At 43.4% G+C, this 18,282-nt stretch overlaps 2 protein-coding genes across 2 annotated transcripts; one reads left to right on the forward strand and one right to left on the reverse strand.

Annotated features, from left to right (window-relative positions):
- Positions 1 to 4,422: 4,422 nt before the first annotated feature.
- LOC115363736 (ABI gene family member 3-like) lies at positions 4,423 to 10,098 on the reverse strand. The gene is made up of 4 exons (XM_030058005.1): positions 10,005 to 10,098; positions 6,830 to 6,985; positions 6,573 to 6,701; positions 4,423 to 4,939 (listed from the first exon to the last, which is right to left on the reverse strand). Exons 1-4 carry the CDS (start codon positions 10,096 to 10,098, stop codon positions 4,776 to 4,778), a joined length of 543 nt encoding a protein of 180 aa, XP_029913865.1. The 3' UTR covers positions 4,423 to 4,775.
- A 1,920-nt stretch (positions 10,099 to 12,018) lies between these two features.
- LOC115363566 (interferon alpha-1-like) lies at positions 12,019 to 14,737 on the forward strand. Its single transcript, XM_030057837.1, has 5 exons — positions 12,019 to 12,147; positions 13,468 to 13,557; positions 13,644 to 13,805; positions 14,188 to 14,259; positions 14,642 to 14,737. Exons 1-5 carry the CDS (start codon positions 12,019 to 12,021, stop codon positions 14,735 to 14,737), a joined length of 549 nt encoding a protein of 182 aa, XP_029913697.1.
- Positions 14,738 to 18,282: the final 3,545 nt, after the last annotated feature.

Consider the following 18,282-nt stretch of genomic DNA (forward strand, 5'->3'; position numbering starts at 1 on the left):
TGCAGTTTACATTCTATACGTCCCAGTCGTCTCTGCTCTTTCCCAGTCATTTGACAGGCTGTGTTTGTAATTCTGGATATTTGGTCTGTTTTGATTGTCAGAGCCAGGCGGCTGCACCATGTCCACATATTCAAAGTTCAAGTTAAAGGTTCCTCCATATTGAAGCTCCTCTCCTGCCTCAGCAGGCTGATCATTGATCACAGCAGGTGGTGATTGATTGATCTATGATTACTGTTATACTGTCTCCACCCAAATGCAGACACTTATTGGATTGGATGCGTATAAGCCAATCACAGTGCTCCACATCATCTGAGGTGAACTGCAGTGGAGCCACGCCCCTTTTTCAGCAGGCATGGCCGGCCGTGGGTCAGAGGAGGAAGTTCATTTTAATCTTTTAATTACAGCGTTAAAGTATCATCATTTGTGTTTAAACTAGCTTTAATGTAAATATGAGATGTGATATTACTTACACTTGTCAAAATATCATGTAATTTACAGCTTTTACTCAGGATTCTTTCCAAAACATCCATCTGTTGGAATGCTCAGGGGATCTTAATGTTACTGAGGGGAAATAAAAAGGGGGGTAGAGTTTTGATGTTTTCTTACTGTTCTGATTTGATTTTTTTAATGATCAGCTAATTTGTTTTATTGTCTATATTCTTTTTATTATTATTGCTTTTACTGTTTTGTTGTTTTATGATCATTTATGCACATTGACTTAAAATTCCAGCATCAGACATTGCTCTGTTTTAATTTGTTTTTATTCTTTCTACTGTTTTATTGCTTTGTTTTAATTTGTTTGATTGTTTTTTATTCTTTCTACTGTTCTTACTGTTTTGTTGTTTTATTATAATTCAGGTACAGCACTTTGTTTCAGCTGTGGTGGTTTTTAAAGTGCTATATAAATAAAGCTGAGTTGAGTTGAGTTGAATAATCCATCCCATTGATTATGTCTGCAGAACATTCAGCCGTTCAACTGTTTGTTTTGTTGTTTTTATCAATACTTTTTTCAAAATAATACACCATATATGCAATGTGTTTTGAAGCATCACTTTATTCATTGATATGGTTAGTTAACCATTTATGTAAAATAAATAAACTTGCACAATGATTTATGAATTAATTTAGATTAGAAATCTCAGTTACAATCAAGGGTGATATGAGACTGTTTATAAGAGTACATTTAATCTCAGCACCCTTAAAATAAATACTTTATGAAATCATTTTTAGCCCTCTGATGATACAGTTTGTGAACTTATTTGATGGATTAAATGCTTTGAAATTTTAATTTTTAAATCAGCACCGTTCACCTGCCCACCCCTGGCCTCAGAGCTCAGAGGGTGCAGTGAGTTTACCCGTCCATGCAGAGTTACCAGCTCTGTGTGTTTTTAGTACAGTCCACTTATGTGCACTGTGTGTGTGTGTGTGTGTGTGTGGACTGCTGCTGTCAACACTGAATTTCCCCACTGTGGGACAAATAAAGGCATATCTTATCTTACATACACTACTCACAAAAAGTTAGGGATATTTGGCTTTCAGCTGAAATTTCAGGATGAACCTAAAATGCATTCTAACCTTTACAGGTGAACTTAATGTGACCTTCTGTAAACTTTTGAATGCACATGTCCAACTGTTCAGTGTTTCAGTACTTTTTGCACAAGTTGCTGTTCTCTAACAAGGAGTTTAACGGCAAAATTCACAACAGGTGTTTGATCCATGAATCGACCAATAAATTTCCTGGTTCAATTAGAATTGGTATTTAAACAGTCCTCCTCATTATGCTGTTCACATTTTGACATCATGAGACCAAGACGACACCTAACAATTGATGAGCAGCACCTCGCCATGCGATGCTTCAAACAGGATGTTCTCAGACGGAAGTGGCCACTGAGCTTAGAGTGTCACAGAGTGTCATCAGCAGGTTGCAACAGAGATACAGAGAGACTGGAAGAGTCACAGAAAGGCATAGAAGTGGACATCCTTTGGCCACATCCCACACTGATGACCGCTTCATTGTGAACAGTGCCCTGCGGAACCGGATGATGAATGCCACTCAACTCCAGGCATGTTTAAGGGAGGTGAGAGGCACCCAAGTGTCACGTCAGACCATTCGAAACCGTTTACATCAGCATGGTCTGCGTGCTAGACGACCTGCAAGGGTACCTGACCACACCACCAGGCACAGGTGTCATCGTCTTGCATGGGCCAGGGAGCATTTACGCTGGACGAGGGACCAGTGGGCCTCAGTGCTGTTCTCTGATGAAAGCCGATTCATGTTGAGCAGAAATGATGGCCGCCAACGATGTTGGAGACGTCAAGGAGAGCCCTATGCATCAGCCCCTGTTGTCACCAGACGAGCCTTTGGTGGTGGTGGTGTTACTGTGTGGGCAGGTGTGTCTAGTCAGTACAGAACTGCCCTACACTTTGTGAATGGTACAGTGACAAGCCCATACTACCTGAATAACATCATTAATCCAGTCATTGTGCCCCTGCATGAACAACACAGGCCTAATTTCATCTTCATGGACGTCAATGCTCCAGCTCATCGAGGTCGTATCATTAGGGAACAGCTGCTGGAGACTGGGGTACCTCAGATGGAGTGGCCTGCACTTTGTCCAGACCTGCATCCCATAGAAAACCTATGGGATCAGCTGAGTCGCTGTGTAGAGGCTCGGAGCGCTGTACCCCAGAACCTCAATGTCCTGAGGGCCGTCCTTCAAGAAGAGTGGGATGCCATGCCTCAGCAGACAATAAGTCGACTTGTGAACAGCATGAGACGTCGTTGTCAAGCTGTAATTGATGCTCAAGGGCACATGACAAGTTATTGAGACATTGACATTTTTTGTTGTGGTATACCCACCACTGTTGTTGGCTTTTGTTTCAATAAATTGTTTGAGATGAGGAAATCACCAGTGTATGCTTCTACTTAAATGCCCTACTTTCATGATATAATATCACTGTAGCGTGAACGTTTTACATTTTCCGTAAATTTCACCCGAAAGCCAAATATCCCTAACTTTTTGTGAGTAGTGTATATATATATATACATACAAATATGACAGCAGGATATATATGTATATCCTGCTGTCACTCACTGTTTTGTGGCGTCGTAGCCTCGGCTTAGCCCCGCCCACAGCCTTGGAGGCAGCGCCGCCGCCATCCACCCTGCGGCAGAAACACTCCTCTAACAACTAATTCTTACTGTTTGCCTCCAGGGTTTTTATTGTTAAAGCAGAGAGACGCCAGGAAAACATCAGCACTCAGGGAGCAGCTCCTGTCCAATCAAATTGCTCGGTTGGATCTATTTGTTGCATCATCTTTATTAATTAATAACAACAATAATAATACATGTTATTATATGCATTATTATTTGATATTCTGAATATATACTGTATTTTCAATTAAATTTCAAGAAGATAACCACAAAATAATGGTCAAGACATTTAAGATGCCAGTGCAGTGAAATGATTTTATTCCTTAGATCATACAGATTAATAATCATAGTTACATTGTCCAGCGAAGTAATGAGAGTCATTATGATTATTTAAGTTAATTGGTTGTGAAGCCTCACTTTGTGGAAACGTGGCTGTAGATCTCCGGCCTGAGCAGCAGATCTCACAGTTCAGTTGAGACCGTCGCTCACGGTTACCATTATTTTATCATCGTTCATATTTCTTAGCCCAGTTTCTCTTATAAAGAGGCCAAAGTCAGGATTTGTGATAAATTTGTGAAAAGAGCTAAAAGTAATCTTGTTCAGAGGGTTTCAGTTTCACCACCTGAACTGCAACAAATCTCCATGTCACCACGTCATTTACTGTCCGAGTCTGTTTCTGTTTAAACAAGGTACAAACAAACAAACAAACAAAAACTACTCAAAAAACTTAGTAGATACCAAGCCACTCATAGAAAAGTTAAAATGCCTTTATTTTATGGGTAGATCATGATTAAAAGAAACAAAAACTACTAATGGGATAGCGGCATATTAGGGCCGTTGTAGGTAGGAAAAATTATGGACCTGCGATATTCAGAGGAAAAAATCCAGGATTTCCAAGATTTAAGTGGCAAATTTTTGAGAAAGAATTCACAAATTTATGTGGGAAAATAAACAAAATTCTGAGATTGTAGAGTTGTAAACTTATGAGGAAAAAAACATGAGAACCAGTTCGTCCTCCTCCTGTTGGATCCAGTCTGAAGGAAATCCTGCTGGTCTGAGTCCAGAACCCCAACCTCCTCCTCAGCATCTGGACTCTGAAGAGACGTTGCTGTGACTTGGGCCGATTCAGAAGAAAACAATCTGCTGATTCTGGGCTCAGATCAGCAGGATCTCCTTGTTCCTGTAGGATCTGCTGAGGGGATCAGCTGCAGGCCTGAGACACGGCCAGCAGGTGGCAGCACAGGTGGAGCCACGCACAGAGAGGAGTTTTTTCTCATGAATTTGAGTTTTTTTTCTGATGAATTTACAACTTTAATCTCAGAAATTCTGATTCTACCCCTCAGAATATCCCCCCACCTCTCCTGGCTCCATAATGTTTCTGTCCCCCCGCAGCGGCCCGGACGCAGCCTCTGTCCCGGGTTAAAACAAGTTGAACAGAAACGACGTGGTTCTTGGCGTGTGATCAGTGCTCTACAGAAGCCTCATGCATTCACTTCAGAAATTAAAAAAACAATCTGCCCTGTTTTTCTCAATTCAAGACATAATTATCTCATTACATTATGTCATTACGGGGGCGTGGCTTGATTTAATCCAGCGAGGGGGGCGTGGCTCTCCAGGCCGCCTAGCCGCTGGACTGGACGTAGTTCTCCGGGAAGAAGCCTCGCTTGCCGTTGAGGACGCCCTCCCACCAGCCGTTGTCATGGCGACAGGTCAGGTAGATGAGGTCGCCCTCGCTGAAGGACAGGTCCTCCGGCTTGGTGGCCTCGTAGCTGTACATCGCCACCACTAGGACAGACAGGAGCACTGCAGTTACAACAGACAGCACACAAACCGCAGCACCAGAGGCTCAGTCCTGCAGTGCAGACACGATCCACCGGAGGGCGCACTTTCCCAGGAGTGCTGCACCACGGCGACGAGCAAGGGGAAGTCCCCAAGACGCCGTTGCACAGAGGGTTATGGTTACCATGGTGATGTGCCTGGACAGGAGATTATGTAACTGCCTCTAAACTATTTACACTACTCACAAAAAGTTAGGGATATTCGGCTTTCGGGTGAAATTTCAGGTTGAACCTAAAATGCATTATAACCTTTACAGGTGAACTTAATGTGACCTTCTGTAAACTTTTGAATGCACATGTCCAACTGTTCAGTGTTTCAGTACTTTTTGCACAAGTTGCTGTTCTCTAACAAGGAGTTTAATGGCAAAATTCACATCAGGTGTTTGATGCTCCAGCTCATCGAGGTCGTATCATTAGGGAACGGCTGCTGGAGACTGGGGTACCTCAAATGGAGTGGCCTGCACTTTCTCCAGACCTGAATCCCATAGAAAACCTATGGGATCAGCTGAGTCGCCGTGTAGAGGCTTGGAGCTCTGTACCCCAGAACCTCAATGTCCTGAGGGCCGCCCTTCAAGAAGAGTGGGATGCCATGCCTCAGCAGACAATAAGTCGACTTGTGAACAGCAGGAGACGTCGCTGTCAAGCTGTAATTGATGCTCAAGGGCACATGACAAGTTATTGACACTGACATTTTTTGTTGTGGTATATCCACCACTGTTGTTGGCTTTTGTTTCAAGAAATTGTTTGAGATGAGGAAATCACCAGTGCATGCTTCTACTTAAATGCCCTACTTTCATGATATAATATCACTGTAGCGTGAACTTTTTATATTTTCCATAAATTTCACCCACAAGCCAAATATCCCTAACTTTTTGTGAGTAGTGTATATTCCATTTGTGCCATACATTATTATTATTAGTAGTAGTAGTACTACTAGTAGTAGTAGTAGTAGTAGTATTTCTCTGTTAATAAAGTTTTTTGGATGTAAAGTGTGTTTTACAAGCTCAAACTGAACTGAATTTTGAAAGAAATCATTTTTAACTGAATCACCAGCGACTGAATGGAATTGATTATTATATTAATTATTATTGTTTTTAAATTGATTTTTTGTTGTTGTTATTATTATTATTATTACAATTATTATTAGCTGTAATTGAAGTACAAATTGTAGTATTCGTATCAGTAGTATGTCAACATAGTTCTTAAAGTATCTGCTCTGGCTGCAGCACCACCATGAGGACAGACGGGGTACTACAGTCAGAATTCAAACAGTATCACTGATACTGCAGTAGAACTACAATCCTGTGAAAAGTGTTGACAGTTTTAGAAGAAGCTGTAGCACCAACACTAATACTGCAAGTACACACTTTGTACACATAGTAGTACTGGTTGTAGAGTGGTGCAAATAGTAGTGGCACAAGCAGTAGTAGTAGTAGTAGTACCAGCAACAGTAGTAGTAGTAGTAGTGGTGGTAGTAGCAGTACTAGTAGCAGCAGTTGCAGTAATAGTAGTAGTAGTAGTAGTAGCAGCAGCAGCAGTAATAATGGTACTAGTAGTAGTGCTAGTAGAAGTATTATTACCTTTGTCCAGGTACTCTGCGGGGGCGTCGGTGTCGTAGTCGACCGGAGGAGGGAGGGGTGGTGTGATGTCATCAAAAGTGACATCACAGGGGAACAGCGGGGGAGGGGGCGGGGCCGGGATCTCCAGATCTGACAGAGGGGACAGAGGTGTTGTGAGGCTGCGCTCTGATTGGCTGAGCAGCTTTCAGAGGGCGGGGGCTGAACCAAGCAGGTGTGTGTGTGTGTGTGTGTGTGTGTGTGTGTGTGTGTCCACTTACCCAGGTGTTCCAGGCGAGCAGGCAAGCAGATTCGAGGAGAAGAGGAGCGAGGAAGCAGGCGGGAGGAAGACGAGGAGGAGGAGGAGGAGGAGGGGGAGGCAGGAGGAAGAGGAGGAGCGAGGGGGGGAGGATAGGGGGGAGGACGAGGGATCATCACTGACGAAAGCGAGACAGACAGAGAGACAGACAGACAGGCAGAGAGACAGACAGAGTGAAGCACCGTCTCAGTAAACACACACTCGTCCTGTTTCTGTCTGACTTTAAAAACACAGAAACTAAATGAGTGAATAAAGAGCACACACACACACACACACACACACACACACACACACACAGACACACACACACATGCATATATACATACAGTACAGGCCAAAAGTTTGGACACACCTTCTCATTCAATGTTTTTTCTTTATTTTCATGACTATTTACATTGTAGATTCTCACTGAAGGCATCAAAACTATGAATGAACACATGTGGAGTTATGTACTTAACAAAAAAAGGTGAAATAACTGAAAACATCCGGGAGTCCGGTTCTGCCACTTGGTCTCATGGGTTCACAGTAACCCTGAACCTCCGGAGTGTGTTGTTCCCCAGGTTTTGGGTTTTTTTCTTCTGTGGTTTAAATTGTTCACAGAGTATTTTTCTCATTCCTTGTTTACAGTGTTTATATTGCTCATTCCTTGTTTACAGTGTTTATATTGCTCATTCCTTGTTTACAGTGTTTATATTGCTTGTTTACAGTGTTTATATTGCTCATTCCTTGTTTACAGTGTTTATATTGCTTGTTTACAGTGTTTATATTGCTCATTCCTTGTTTACAGTGTTTATATTGCTTGTTTACAGTGTTTATATTGCTCATTCCTTGTTTACAGTGTTTATATTGCTCTTTGGTAGTGTTATCTGTATATACTGTTTATTGTGTAAATTGTGCTTCGTATCTGCTATCCACTTTGTTGCTGTGATGCGTGAAATTTCCCCACCGTGGGACTAATAAAGGAATATCTTATCTTATCTTATGTTTTATATTCTAGTTTCTTCAAAATAGCCACCCTTTGCTCTGATTACTGCTTTGCACACTCTTGGCATTCTCTCCATGAGCTTCAAGAGGTAGTCACCTGAAATGGTTTTCCAACAGTCTTGAAGGAGTTCCCAGAGGTGTTTAGCACTTGTTGGCCCCTTTGCCTTCACTCTGCGGTCCAGCTCACCCCAAACCATCTGGATTGGGTTCAGGTCCGGTGACTGTGGAGGCCAGGTCATCTGCCGCAGCACTCCATCACTCTCCTTCTTGGTCAAATAGCCCTTACACAGCCTGGAGGTGTGTTTGGGCTCATTGTCCTGTTGAAAAATAAATGATGGTCCAACTAAACGCAAACCGGATGGGATGGCATGTCGCTGCAGGATGCTGTGGTAGCCATGCTGGTTCAGTGTGCCTTCAATTTTGAATAAATCCCCAACACTGTCACCAGCAAAACACCCCCACACCATCACACCTCCTCCTCCATGCTTCACAGTGGGAACCAGGCATGTGGAATCCATCCGTTCACCTTTTCTGCGTCTCACAAAGACACGGCGGTTGGAACCAAAGATCTCAAATTTGGACTCATCAGACCAAAGCACAGATTTCCACTGGTCTAATGTCCATTCCTTGTGTTTCTTGGCCCAAACAAATCTCTTCTGCTTGTTGCCTCTCCTTAGCAGTGGTTTCCTAGCAGCTATTTGACCATGAAGGCCTGATTGGCTCAGTCTCCTCTTAACAGTTGTTCTAGAGATGGGTCTGCTGCTAGAACTCTGTGTGGCATTTATCTGCTCTCTAATCTGAGCTGCTGTTAACTTGCGATTTCTGAGGCTGGTGACTCGGATGAACTTGTCCTCAGAAGCAGAGGTGACTCTTGGTCTTCCTTTCCTGGGTCGGTCCTCATGTGTGCCAGTTTCGTTGTAGCGCTTGATGGTTTTTGCGACTCCACTTGGGGACACATTTCAAGTTTTTGCAATTTTCCGGACTGACTGACCTTCATTTCTTAAAGTAATGATGGCCACTTGTTTTTCTTTAGTTATTTTTATTTTATTTTATTCAATTTATAAAGGACAGTGTGCACTTTCATTAGCTATTCAAGGAATAAAAAGATGAGTGCACCAGATTTAGCAAGAAAGCTAATTTCCATCCGTAGTCCTTACAAATAACATTAAAACAATCAACACAGTAAAACAAACATTAAAATAATCAACACAGTAAAACAAACATTAAAGCGATTAACACAGTAAAACAAACATTAAAACCAACAGACCTGCACCTATCACATACCAATATACACAACATAAACACTACAGGCAGGCCATACAAACATAAATAAACAACCTAACCATTCCTAATGTAAAGTGCAGTGTAAAAGATGCCAGTTAGGTAGTAGAAATTATTATTGTATACTTAAAGTGCCAATGTAGAATACTGTAAACCTATTAGCATTATAATGTAAAGTGCCATTGCAGAATATTAAAGACATGAGGTTATTGGTATCATCAAATGTGATTGCAGATATTTTAAATACCAACCATGGTAATTCAGAACTACAGTTAGCTGATTGGTTCTTGCCATAATATGAATTTTAACAGTTGTCCAATAGGGCTGTCGGCTGTGTAGTAACCTGACTTCTGCACAACACAACTGATGGTCCCAACCCCATTGATAAAGCAAGAAATTCCACTAATTAACCCTGATAAGACACACCTGTGAAGTGAAAACCATTTCAGGTGACTACCTCTTGAAGCTCATGGAGAGAATGCCAAGAGTGTGCAAAGCAGTAATCAGAGCAAAGGGTGGCTATTTTGAAGAAACTAGAATATAAAACATGTTTTCAGTTATTTCCCCTTTTTTTGTTAAGTACATAACTCCACATGTGTTCATTCATAGTTTTGATTCCTTCAGTTAAAAATCTACAATGTAAATAGTCATGAAAATAAAGAAAACGCATTGAATGAGAAGGTGTGTCCAAACTTTTGGCCTGTACTGTACATATCTACATATTTACATATCTACGCATCTACATATCTACATATTTACATATTTACATATCATCATATCCACATACATGTAGGAATGTAGGAATTTCATTGTACATTGTACAGTGACAAAGTCTGCTAAGTTCGTTCTAAGTTCTGCGTTCTGCGTTCTACGTTCTGCGTTCTGCGTTGAGCTGTGTGGGGTGAAGCAGCCGTCCTCCTGGCTCTCCTCCTCTGCCCCGTCCATACCTCCAGCTGCTGTCTTCATCTTTACAGTTCACAGTTTAAAATGGTTGGACTAACGAGGTTCATCAGGTTTTATTCATCACTGATTTATCTGTCTGGTATTCGTTTGGAAATATTCCGCCTCTTAGCTCTCATGAGTCTTACTTTCCTCTTTTTCCCATTTCTGTTTTGTTCTGTAAGTGAATCTTTTGTTCTGCTGTTTGTGTCTGTTGTGTGCGCTCGGCTGTGGTCAGGCACGTGCACGTCCATGGAGAGAATCTGACATGTCCATGAATGAAGTTTGACTGATTGCAGCGTCTGGCTCTTTAACCCTGAGCGTCGTGTCCAGCGTTGGTCTGTAATGTGAATTTGTTGGACTAGAAAACTGGAAAATGAAAAAAAAAAAAAAAAAAAAAAAAAATCTGGGGAAACCACGTATGAATGAGTGAAGTGACAGAGCAGATGAACGGGTGACTTTCTGTTTCTGTCAGCAGCCGCGACCCTCTGGAAGACCCTCAGGGACCCCCGCAGGCGACACAGGGCGACGCCGAGACCCTCAGGGGCCCCTCAGAGTCCAGCTCTCCAGAAACTGAGAGAGAGAGAGAGAGAGAGAGAGAGAGAGAGAGAGAGAGAGAGAGAGAGAGAGAGAGAGAGAGAGAGATGGCTGAGCGAGGTAAACAGTGAATGGAGAGAGAGCGGAAGTAGACTCAGCTGCAGACATGAGAGTGTGTGTGTGTGTGTGTGTGTGTGTGTGTGTGTGTGTCAGGACAGGAAAGAGAAACAGAGACTGAAAGTGTGTGTGTGTGTGTGTGTGGTGGGGGGGTGGGAAAGGGATTTCCTTCCTCACTGGTCAGTTTGGAAATTTGATGACATGACAAACAGAAAAAGACAAGTGTCAAAAACAAACAAACAAACAAACAAACAAACAAACAAACAAAAATGATGACAGGTTTTCTTCTTTGGTTTCCTGGAACTGAAAATCCTGACACAAAGTTAGATTTTCAACAGAGGACGACTTTTACAGGCCGTAAAACTGTTTTGTAAAACTTAAATATCTATCTATCTATCTGTCTATCTCTCTCTCTATGTATATATATAGATAGATAGATAGATAGATAGATAGATAGATATAGTCACACACATATCTTGACAAGAAACACACACACACACACACACACACACGTATATATATCTGCTGCCTATAATGCCTATAAGGTTTTTGTGTTGTCACAGTACCAGAGGTGTTCACTGAGCTCCAGCTGTAATCTGGCAGCACCACAGCACAGGGAGGATTATTATGCTGGATTATTACAGCCGGTGGTTTTCATACCACTGCTGCTCATAATAATGAACTTTATTTATGCAGCACTTTTCCAAAACAGGGCATACAAAGTTCATGAAAACTCTAAATCATAGTTAATTTTTCAAGTAATAAAATACAGCAACACAATAAAAGCAAGAGACTAGATGATGGGGGTGGGGGTGGGGGTGGGGGGGGGGGGGGGGGGGCTGAAAAGGGAACTCCGGGCCCGTTGCGGTTTGAGGTGCCAACATGGGTTTGATGTCAGAGTTTCACTTTCTGTGCGTCCAGGATGAAGCCTTATTTAAACCTCCGCCTCAGACAGTCTGCAGAACACCCAGAGGAACCTCAACCAGAACCTCAACCAGAACCTCAACCACAACTTCAACCACATCCAGAACCTGAACCCGACACAGAACCAGGTGAACCACACCAACAACCTGAACCAGAGCCTCCTGCGCCAGATCCAGGACCAGACCCAGAATCCCCAGAATCTGAACCTGACCCAGAACCAGCAGAACCATATCTAGAACCGGATCCAGAACCAGATCCAGAGCCTCCAGATCCAGACCCAGAAACAGGCCCAGAGGCTTCAGATCCAGACCCAGAAACAGGCCCAGAGGTTCCAGATCCAGACCCAGGACTAGACCCAGAAGCTGAGCCATGTCTCCATCGGCCTCCAGCCTCCTCCTCCTCCAGCTGCTCAGCCTGCTGCTGAGGGCGGTTGCCATGCCAACCTGCGAGCTCCGAGGCAACGTGGTCCAGGAGGCCCACAACCTGCTGAGAGACATGGTAGGACCCTGACCTCTGACCTCTGACCTTTATTTCTCCAGGGAAGGTTACCATGATGACCAGTCTTGCACTGGGGGCAGCTGCTAGTAGGTCTGATGTGATGACGTCAGCGGTGGAACGTTTTGACCCAACTTGGAGATCTCAGAGTAGAGTTCCTGAAGTAGAGTTCCTGAAGTAGAGTTCTCAGAGTAGAGTTCCTGAAGTTGAGTTCTCAGAGTAGAGTTCCTGAAGTTGAGTTCCTGAAGTAGAGTTCACAGAGCAAAGTTCCTGAAGTAGAGTTCTCAGAGTAGAGTTCCTGAAGTTGAGTTCCTGAAGTTGAGTTCTCAGAGCAGAGTTCCTGAAGTAGAGTTCACAGAGCAGAGTTCCTGAAGTAGAGTTCTCAGAGTAGAGTTCCTGAAGTTGAGTTCACAGAGCAGAGTTCCTGAAGTAGAGTTCTCAGAGTAGAGTTCTTAGAGTAGAGTTCCTTAAGTTGAGTTCACAGAGCAGAGTTCCTGAAGTAGAGTTCTCAGAGTAGAGTTCCTTAAGTTGAGTTCCTGAAGTTGAGTTCTCAGAGCAGAGTTCCTGAAGTAGAGTTCCTAGAGCAAAGTTCCTGAAGTAGAGTTCTCAGAGTAGAGTTCCTGAAGTTGAGTTCCTGAAGTTGAGTTCTCAGAGCAGAGTTCCTGAAGTAGAGTTCTCAGAGTAGAGTTCCTGAAGTTGAGTTCACAGAGCAGAGTTCCTGAAGTAGAGTTCTCAGAGTAGAGTTCCTTAAGTTGAGTTCACAGAGCAGAGTTCCTGAAATAGAGTTCCTGAAGTAGAGTTCACAGAGCAGAGTTCCTGAAGTAGAGTTCTCAGAGTAGAGTTCCTGAAGTTGAGTTCACAGAGCAGAGTTCCTGAAGTAGAGTTCACAGAGCAGAGTTCCTGAAGTAGAGTTCTCAGAGTAGAGTTCCTGAAGTTGAGTTCACAGAGCAGAGTTCCTGAAGTAGAGTTCTCAGAGTAGAGTTCTCAGAGTAGAGTTCCTTAAGTTGAGTTCACAGAGCAGAGTTCCTGAAGTAGAGTTCTCAGAGTAGAGTTCCTTAAGTTGAGTTCACAGAGCAGAGTTCCTGAAATAGAGTTCCTGAAGTAGAGTTCCTGAAGTAGAGTTCCTGAAGTTGAGTTCCTGAAGTAGAGTTCTCAGAGTAGAGTTCTCAGAGTAGAGTTGAAGAGCTAACATTATTATTATTATTATTAAGAATAATGATATTAGGATTTTTAACGTTAGCTTCCTACATTAGCTCGGTGATGGGAAGCAGCCATCTTGATGACAAACGTTCCTCTGTCTGCTGTTCCCTGTGTGGCCTGCAGGGGGGGCCGCTGCCAGTCCACTGCCTGCAGTACAACTCTGTGGTTTCCTTCCCGAGCTCCGCCCTCCCCGCCGGGTCCGGCCGGCCTCAGGTTCGAGCGCTCTCACATTGTTACTGACAGCATGAAGCTTTCCTCGTGACACGTGACTCACATCTCACTCTGATTGGTCCCCGCAGTGCCGCCGGACATTATGGGTCGTCTACGAGACCCTGAAGGGGGCGGGGCAAGTGTTTGAGGACAATGAAGTTCCTGTTGGCGAGGGCGGGGTTTCCTGGGACTCCCAGAAACTGGACAACTTCCAGAACCTTCTGTACCGCCTGGTGGAGGACGGGAGCTGTGTGAGTACCAATCAATCAATCAGTCAATCAATCAGTCAATCAATCAGTCAGTCAATCAATCAATCAATCAGCCAATCAATCAATCAATCAGCCAATCAATCAATCAATCAATCAATCAATCAATCAGCCAATCAATCAATCAATCAATCAATCAATCAGCCAATCAATCAATCAATCAGTCAATCAATCAGGCAATCAGCCAGTCAATCAATCAGTCAGTCAATCAGTCAATCAATCAATCAATCAATCAATCAATCAATCAGCCAGTCAATCAATCAGTCAGTCAATCAATCAATCAATCAGTCAATCAGCCAATCAGTCTCTCTCTCTCTCTCTCTCTCTCTCTCTCTCTCTCTCTCTCTCTCTCTCTCTCTCTGTGTAGCTGTCCAGGGTGAACGGCTCAGAGGTTTTGTCTTCCTACTTCAGCAACCTGACCTCCGTCCTGCAGCAGCAGGTACACACACTGTACACACACCTGGACACACACCTGTACACACACCTGTACACCTGGACACACACCTGTACACACACCTGGACACACACCTGTACACACACCTGTACACCTGTACACACACCTGTACACACACCTGTACACCTGGAAACACTGTGATCAGCTGAGGACCCATGGCGGTTCTGCCAAAGTTTTTGTGGCTTGAAATTGATTTGGAAACTTTACTGATGGAGTGAATTTATTTTGTGAGGACTGGCTTTGTTAGGCTGTGAATGAATGAATGAATGAATGAATGAATGGGTGAATGGATGAATGAATGGGTGAATGGATGAATGGGTGGAGTCAGTGCACTAACCAATGGGGGTGGGGGTGTGTCCTCTGGCAGGGCAGCGCTGGCTGTGGTTGGCTGTTGCTGCGGAGGGATCTGCTGCTGGCTCTGCGCTCCGGCCTGCAGCAGCATCACCTGAGCTGCTTCTCCTGAAGCCAGAGCACCTGAACACACACACACACACACACTGCCTGAACACACACACACACACACACACACACACACACACTGCCTGAACACATACACACACACAAACACACTGCCTGTCTGTTTATTTATATTTATTTTTGAATGATGGAACATCGTTTTTATCTATTTATTGATTTTAATTGACAGAATTTAAGTGGCAGAGTTTATTTTTCTATTTATTTATTTTTTTCTTATTTATTTAAAATATTGAATAGGTTTCTATTTGCATTCAAATTAATTCATCTATTATATTTATAAATGGCAGGTGTTTGATCTGCATATTGTAACTGATCCATTCACTGATATTTACTGACAGCATTAAAGTTATTTTTTTATCTCCCATATTTCCAAACTGTATTTTACTCAACAGAAAATGAATAAATTATTTTTTCTACTGAACATTTGAATTCAGGTGTTGGTTGTTGATCTGCACTGTAACAGAGGCTTTGAACCTGTGAGGAGATATTGCTGAGGTGATCTACATGAAAAATGACAGGAGTTTGTGTGTCTGATAATGAAAACTAACATGCAGCCAAAACACAGAAAGTTCTCCAGTTTCCAGTCTGCTCCTCTGCCCTTTGTTCCAAAAGGGTGAGATTAAAACAAGACCAAAGCAATTATACTTTTTGGTTGTTGTTGTTGTTTTTTAATGTAACAATTTATGGTGAATTAAAACTAGTGTTGCAAAGGGGTGGAAAGTTTCTGGTAAATTTCCTGGAAAGTTTCCGAAAATGACCATGGGAATTTTCGAGATTTTTGCTGTCACATTTTTTCCAATTTTTCCGAAAATTCCCGTGAAAATTCGGCTTTTTTTTTTTTTTGTCATGAATTTGAATGAGGTTTTTAAAAAATTTCCATGGAAATTTCAGTTTGGGAATTTTGGAAATTTTCGTTTTTGTTGTTAAGGTGAATGGGGCAAAAATAAACAATAATCAATAAAATGAATGTCAGCATCAATATCACCACTGTTTTTAGTTGCTGAGGGGGACAGACAGTGCTGTGAAAAAGTATTTGCCCCCTTCCTGATTTCTTATGTTTTTGCATATCTGTCAAACTTAAATGTTTCAGATCATCAAACAAATTCTGATATTAGACAAAGATAACCCAAATATAAAATACAGTTTTTAAACACACCAGCAAGTCCACCTCTGAATGGCTTAAAAAAACAAAATGAAGGTTTTGGAGTGGCCTGGTCAAAGTCCAGACTTAAATCCAATTGAGATGCTGTGGCATGACCTTAAACAGGCCTTTCATGCTCGAACACTTGGCTGAATTAAAACATTTCTGTAAAGAAGAGTAGGCCAAAATTCCTCCACAGCGATGTAAAAGACTTATTGACAGTTATAAAATTCCTGAAAATTCCCTGGAAATTCATTATAATGTCACATGTTTAAACAACAGGAAGTGGAATGTGTTTACAGTTTGAGTTGAGGCTGATGTCACTGCAGCGACACGGAACCAGCAGAACCAAGATGGAGGCTCTCAGCTCTGCTCTGGTTGTGTGTGTGTGTGCAGTGTGTGTGTGTGTGTGTGTGTGTGTGTGCAGTGTGTGTGTGTGTGTGCAGTGTGTGTGACTGTGTGCAGTGTGTGTGTGTGTGTGCAGTGTGTGTGACTGTGTGCAGTGTGTGTGTGTGTGTGTGTGCAGTGTGTGTGTGCAGTGTGTGTGCAGTGTGTGTGCAGTGTGTGTGTGCAGTGTGTGTGTGCAGTGTATGTGCAGTGTGTGTGCAGTGTGTGTGTGCAGTGTGTGTGCAGTGTGTGTGTGCAGTGTGAGTGCAGTGTGTGTGCAGTGTGTGTGTGCAGTGTGAGTGCAGTGTGTGTGCAGTGTGTGTGTGCAGTGTGTGTGCACTGTGTAAAGCTCATTGTATCAAGGCTGTAGGTGTCACTTCAACAGTGGACAGTGGGGGGCAGTGTTGTGCAAGAAGCATCTCAGTTAGGGTTAGGGTTAGGTACAGGCTTCCACCTGGAGCAAAGCCGAGCGTGGCTCAGCTGTCATGTCCCTGTGCAGCGCCCCCTTGTGGAAACAGCAGAGTGTCTTGTGTCCCTCTGAGCTCCATGGGCCTGTTGCTCTGAAAATGCGTTGCTGTCTTGAGGCTGAAAGTGACTGAGCAGCAAACAGCAGCTCTGAGGTCAGAGTTCCTCTGCTGTCTGGAGCTCATTATCCAGACAGTGATGGTGGCCTCCATAGGGGGCGCCAGCGAGCGTCCTCTCTCAGCTTCTGTAAAACACTGTGTGAGAGTTTCTGGCCTACATTCATGTTCATTAGTTGCAAACAGACATGTTCAGTTCACCGTTCACCACAAACATGAACGTCCCCTGTTTTTCTACTTTAGTCAAATCATGTCTGACTGAACAAATAAAATACAAATTGCAGCAGGAAAACTTTTCATGTATGTATTTGCACACCCACTGACTAAAATGAGATATCTGCAAATAAAAAATATTAATAGCCTACTATTTCTTATTATTTCTGAAACTATTGGAGTTAACTGCATACAAAAAAAGAACAAAAAAGCAGAGAAGAATATAGAACTGTCTGGGGACTTCACAGCACAGCATGTGCATTCAAAGGTCAAAGTTCAAAACATGAACTGTATTGTATTATAAGCATCTGCTTACAATACATGCTGGTGGGACGATGTGGTCAAAGGTCTGTTTGTGTGATGCATTGCTGGTAATGACTGACAGCACCTGTGCACACCTGGAGCACAGCCTGGCTCACCGTCCTCACCTCTGTATCCAGTGGCGGTTCTGCCCATGTTGCCGCCCTGGGCGAAATTACTGCCTTGCGCCCTTCCATTCTAGGGGCGGGCGCGCGCGCGCGCGCGCGCGCGCAGAGCAAGAACTTCCAAGCAATAACGGCCGCTACCGGTGCCCCTCTGGCGGCTAGACGCGCCCCTCCCAGAGCAGGGGCGCCAACACCTGCACAAATACCTTTTTTGGAAAAATACTTTTTATATGGACAAAATCTTGTTTGCATAAAAAAAAGCCACCGGTCAGCATCAGGCGGGCCGGCCGCGGCACCGGCTTGGTGCTTACAGGTGCCGCGCCCACCCGGCGCACACATACTGCGGAGCAGCACACACACACTGCCATCCTCTCATTATAAATCAACTTTTGTTCATACGCGGCTGCAGCAGCACAACGGACAGTGACACAGACAACATGGTTGATTATTGACTGCGCAATGCGGCCATTCGCCGGTAATTACGGCATCAGGTGAGCCTACCTACTGGTTTACATATGCAAGCACAATACATGTGTATTTGCTTACACCCCAATATTAGACGAGGGCGTTTTTCAGGGCATTTTCAGTGGAAAAAATATTGTCTTATATTCAGATGAATACGGTAATAGAAAACTGCTTTGCAGCGAGGATGATTTTTTTTTTTTTTTTTTTTGCTCTCATGCCGCCCCCCACGTGACATGAAAATATGCCGCCCCGGGCGGCTGCCCGCTTCGCCCGTGCCTAAAACCGCTACTGTCTGTATCTGCTGCACGGATGCGCGTGC

The sequence above is a fragment of the Myripristis murdjan genome, chromosome 8 (genome assembly GCF_902150065.1).
Source record: "Myripristis murdjan chromosome 8, fMyrMur1.1, whole genome shotgun sequence".
Classification (NCBI taxonomy): Eukaryota; Metazoa; Chordata; class Actinopteri; order Holocentriformes; family Holocentridae; genus Myripristis; species Myripristis murdjan.

Bases quoted from the DNA above. Each gene is read 5' to 3' on its own strand.
- LOC115363736 (XM_030058005.1), bottom strand. From the start codon at position 10,098: ATGAAGACAGCAGCTGGAGGTATGGACGGGGCAGAGGAGGAGAGCCAG. The intron at 6,702-6,829 runs GTAAGTGGACAC...CCCCTCTGTCAG, and splicing joins TGCTCGCCTGGAACACCTGG to ATCTGGAGATCCCGGCCCCG. The intron at 4,940-6,572 runs GTAATAATACTT...TGTCTGTCCTAG, and splicing joins CGCAGAGTACCTGGACAAAG to TGGTGGCGATGTACAGCTAC.
- LOC115363566 (XM_030057837.1), top strand. From the start codon at position 12,019: ATGTCTCCATCGGCCTCCAGCCTCCTCCTCCTCCAGCTGCTCAGCCTG. The intron at 13,558-13,643 runs GTTCGAGCGCTC...TGGTCCCCGCAG, and splicing joins CCGGGTCCGGCCGGCCTCAG to TGCCGCCGGACATTATGGGT. The intron at 13,806-14,187 runs GTGAGTACCAAT...CTCTCTGTGTAG, and splicing joins TGGTGGAGGACGGGAGCTGT to CTGTCCAGGGTGAACGGCTC.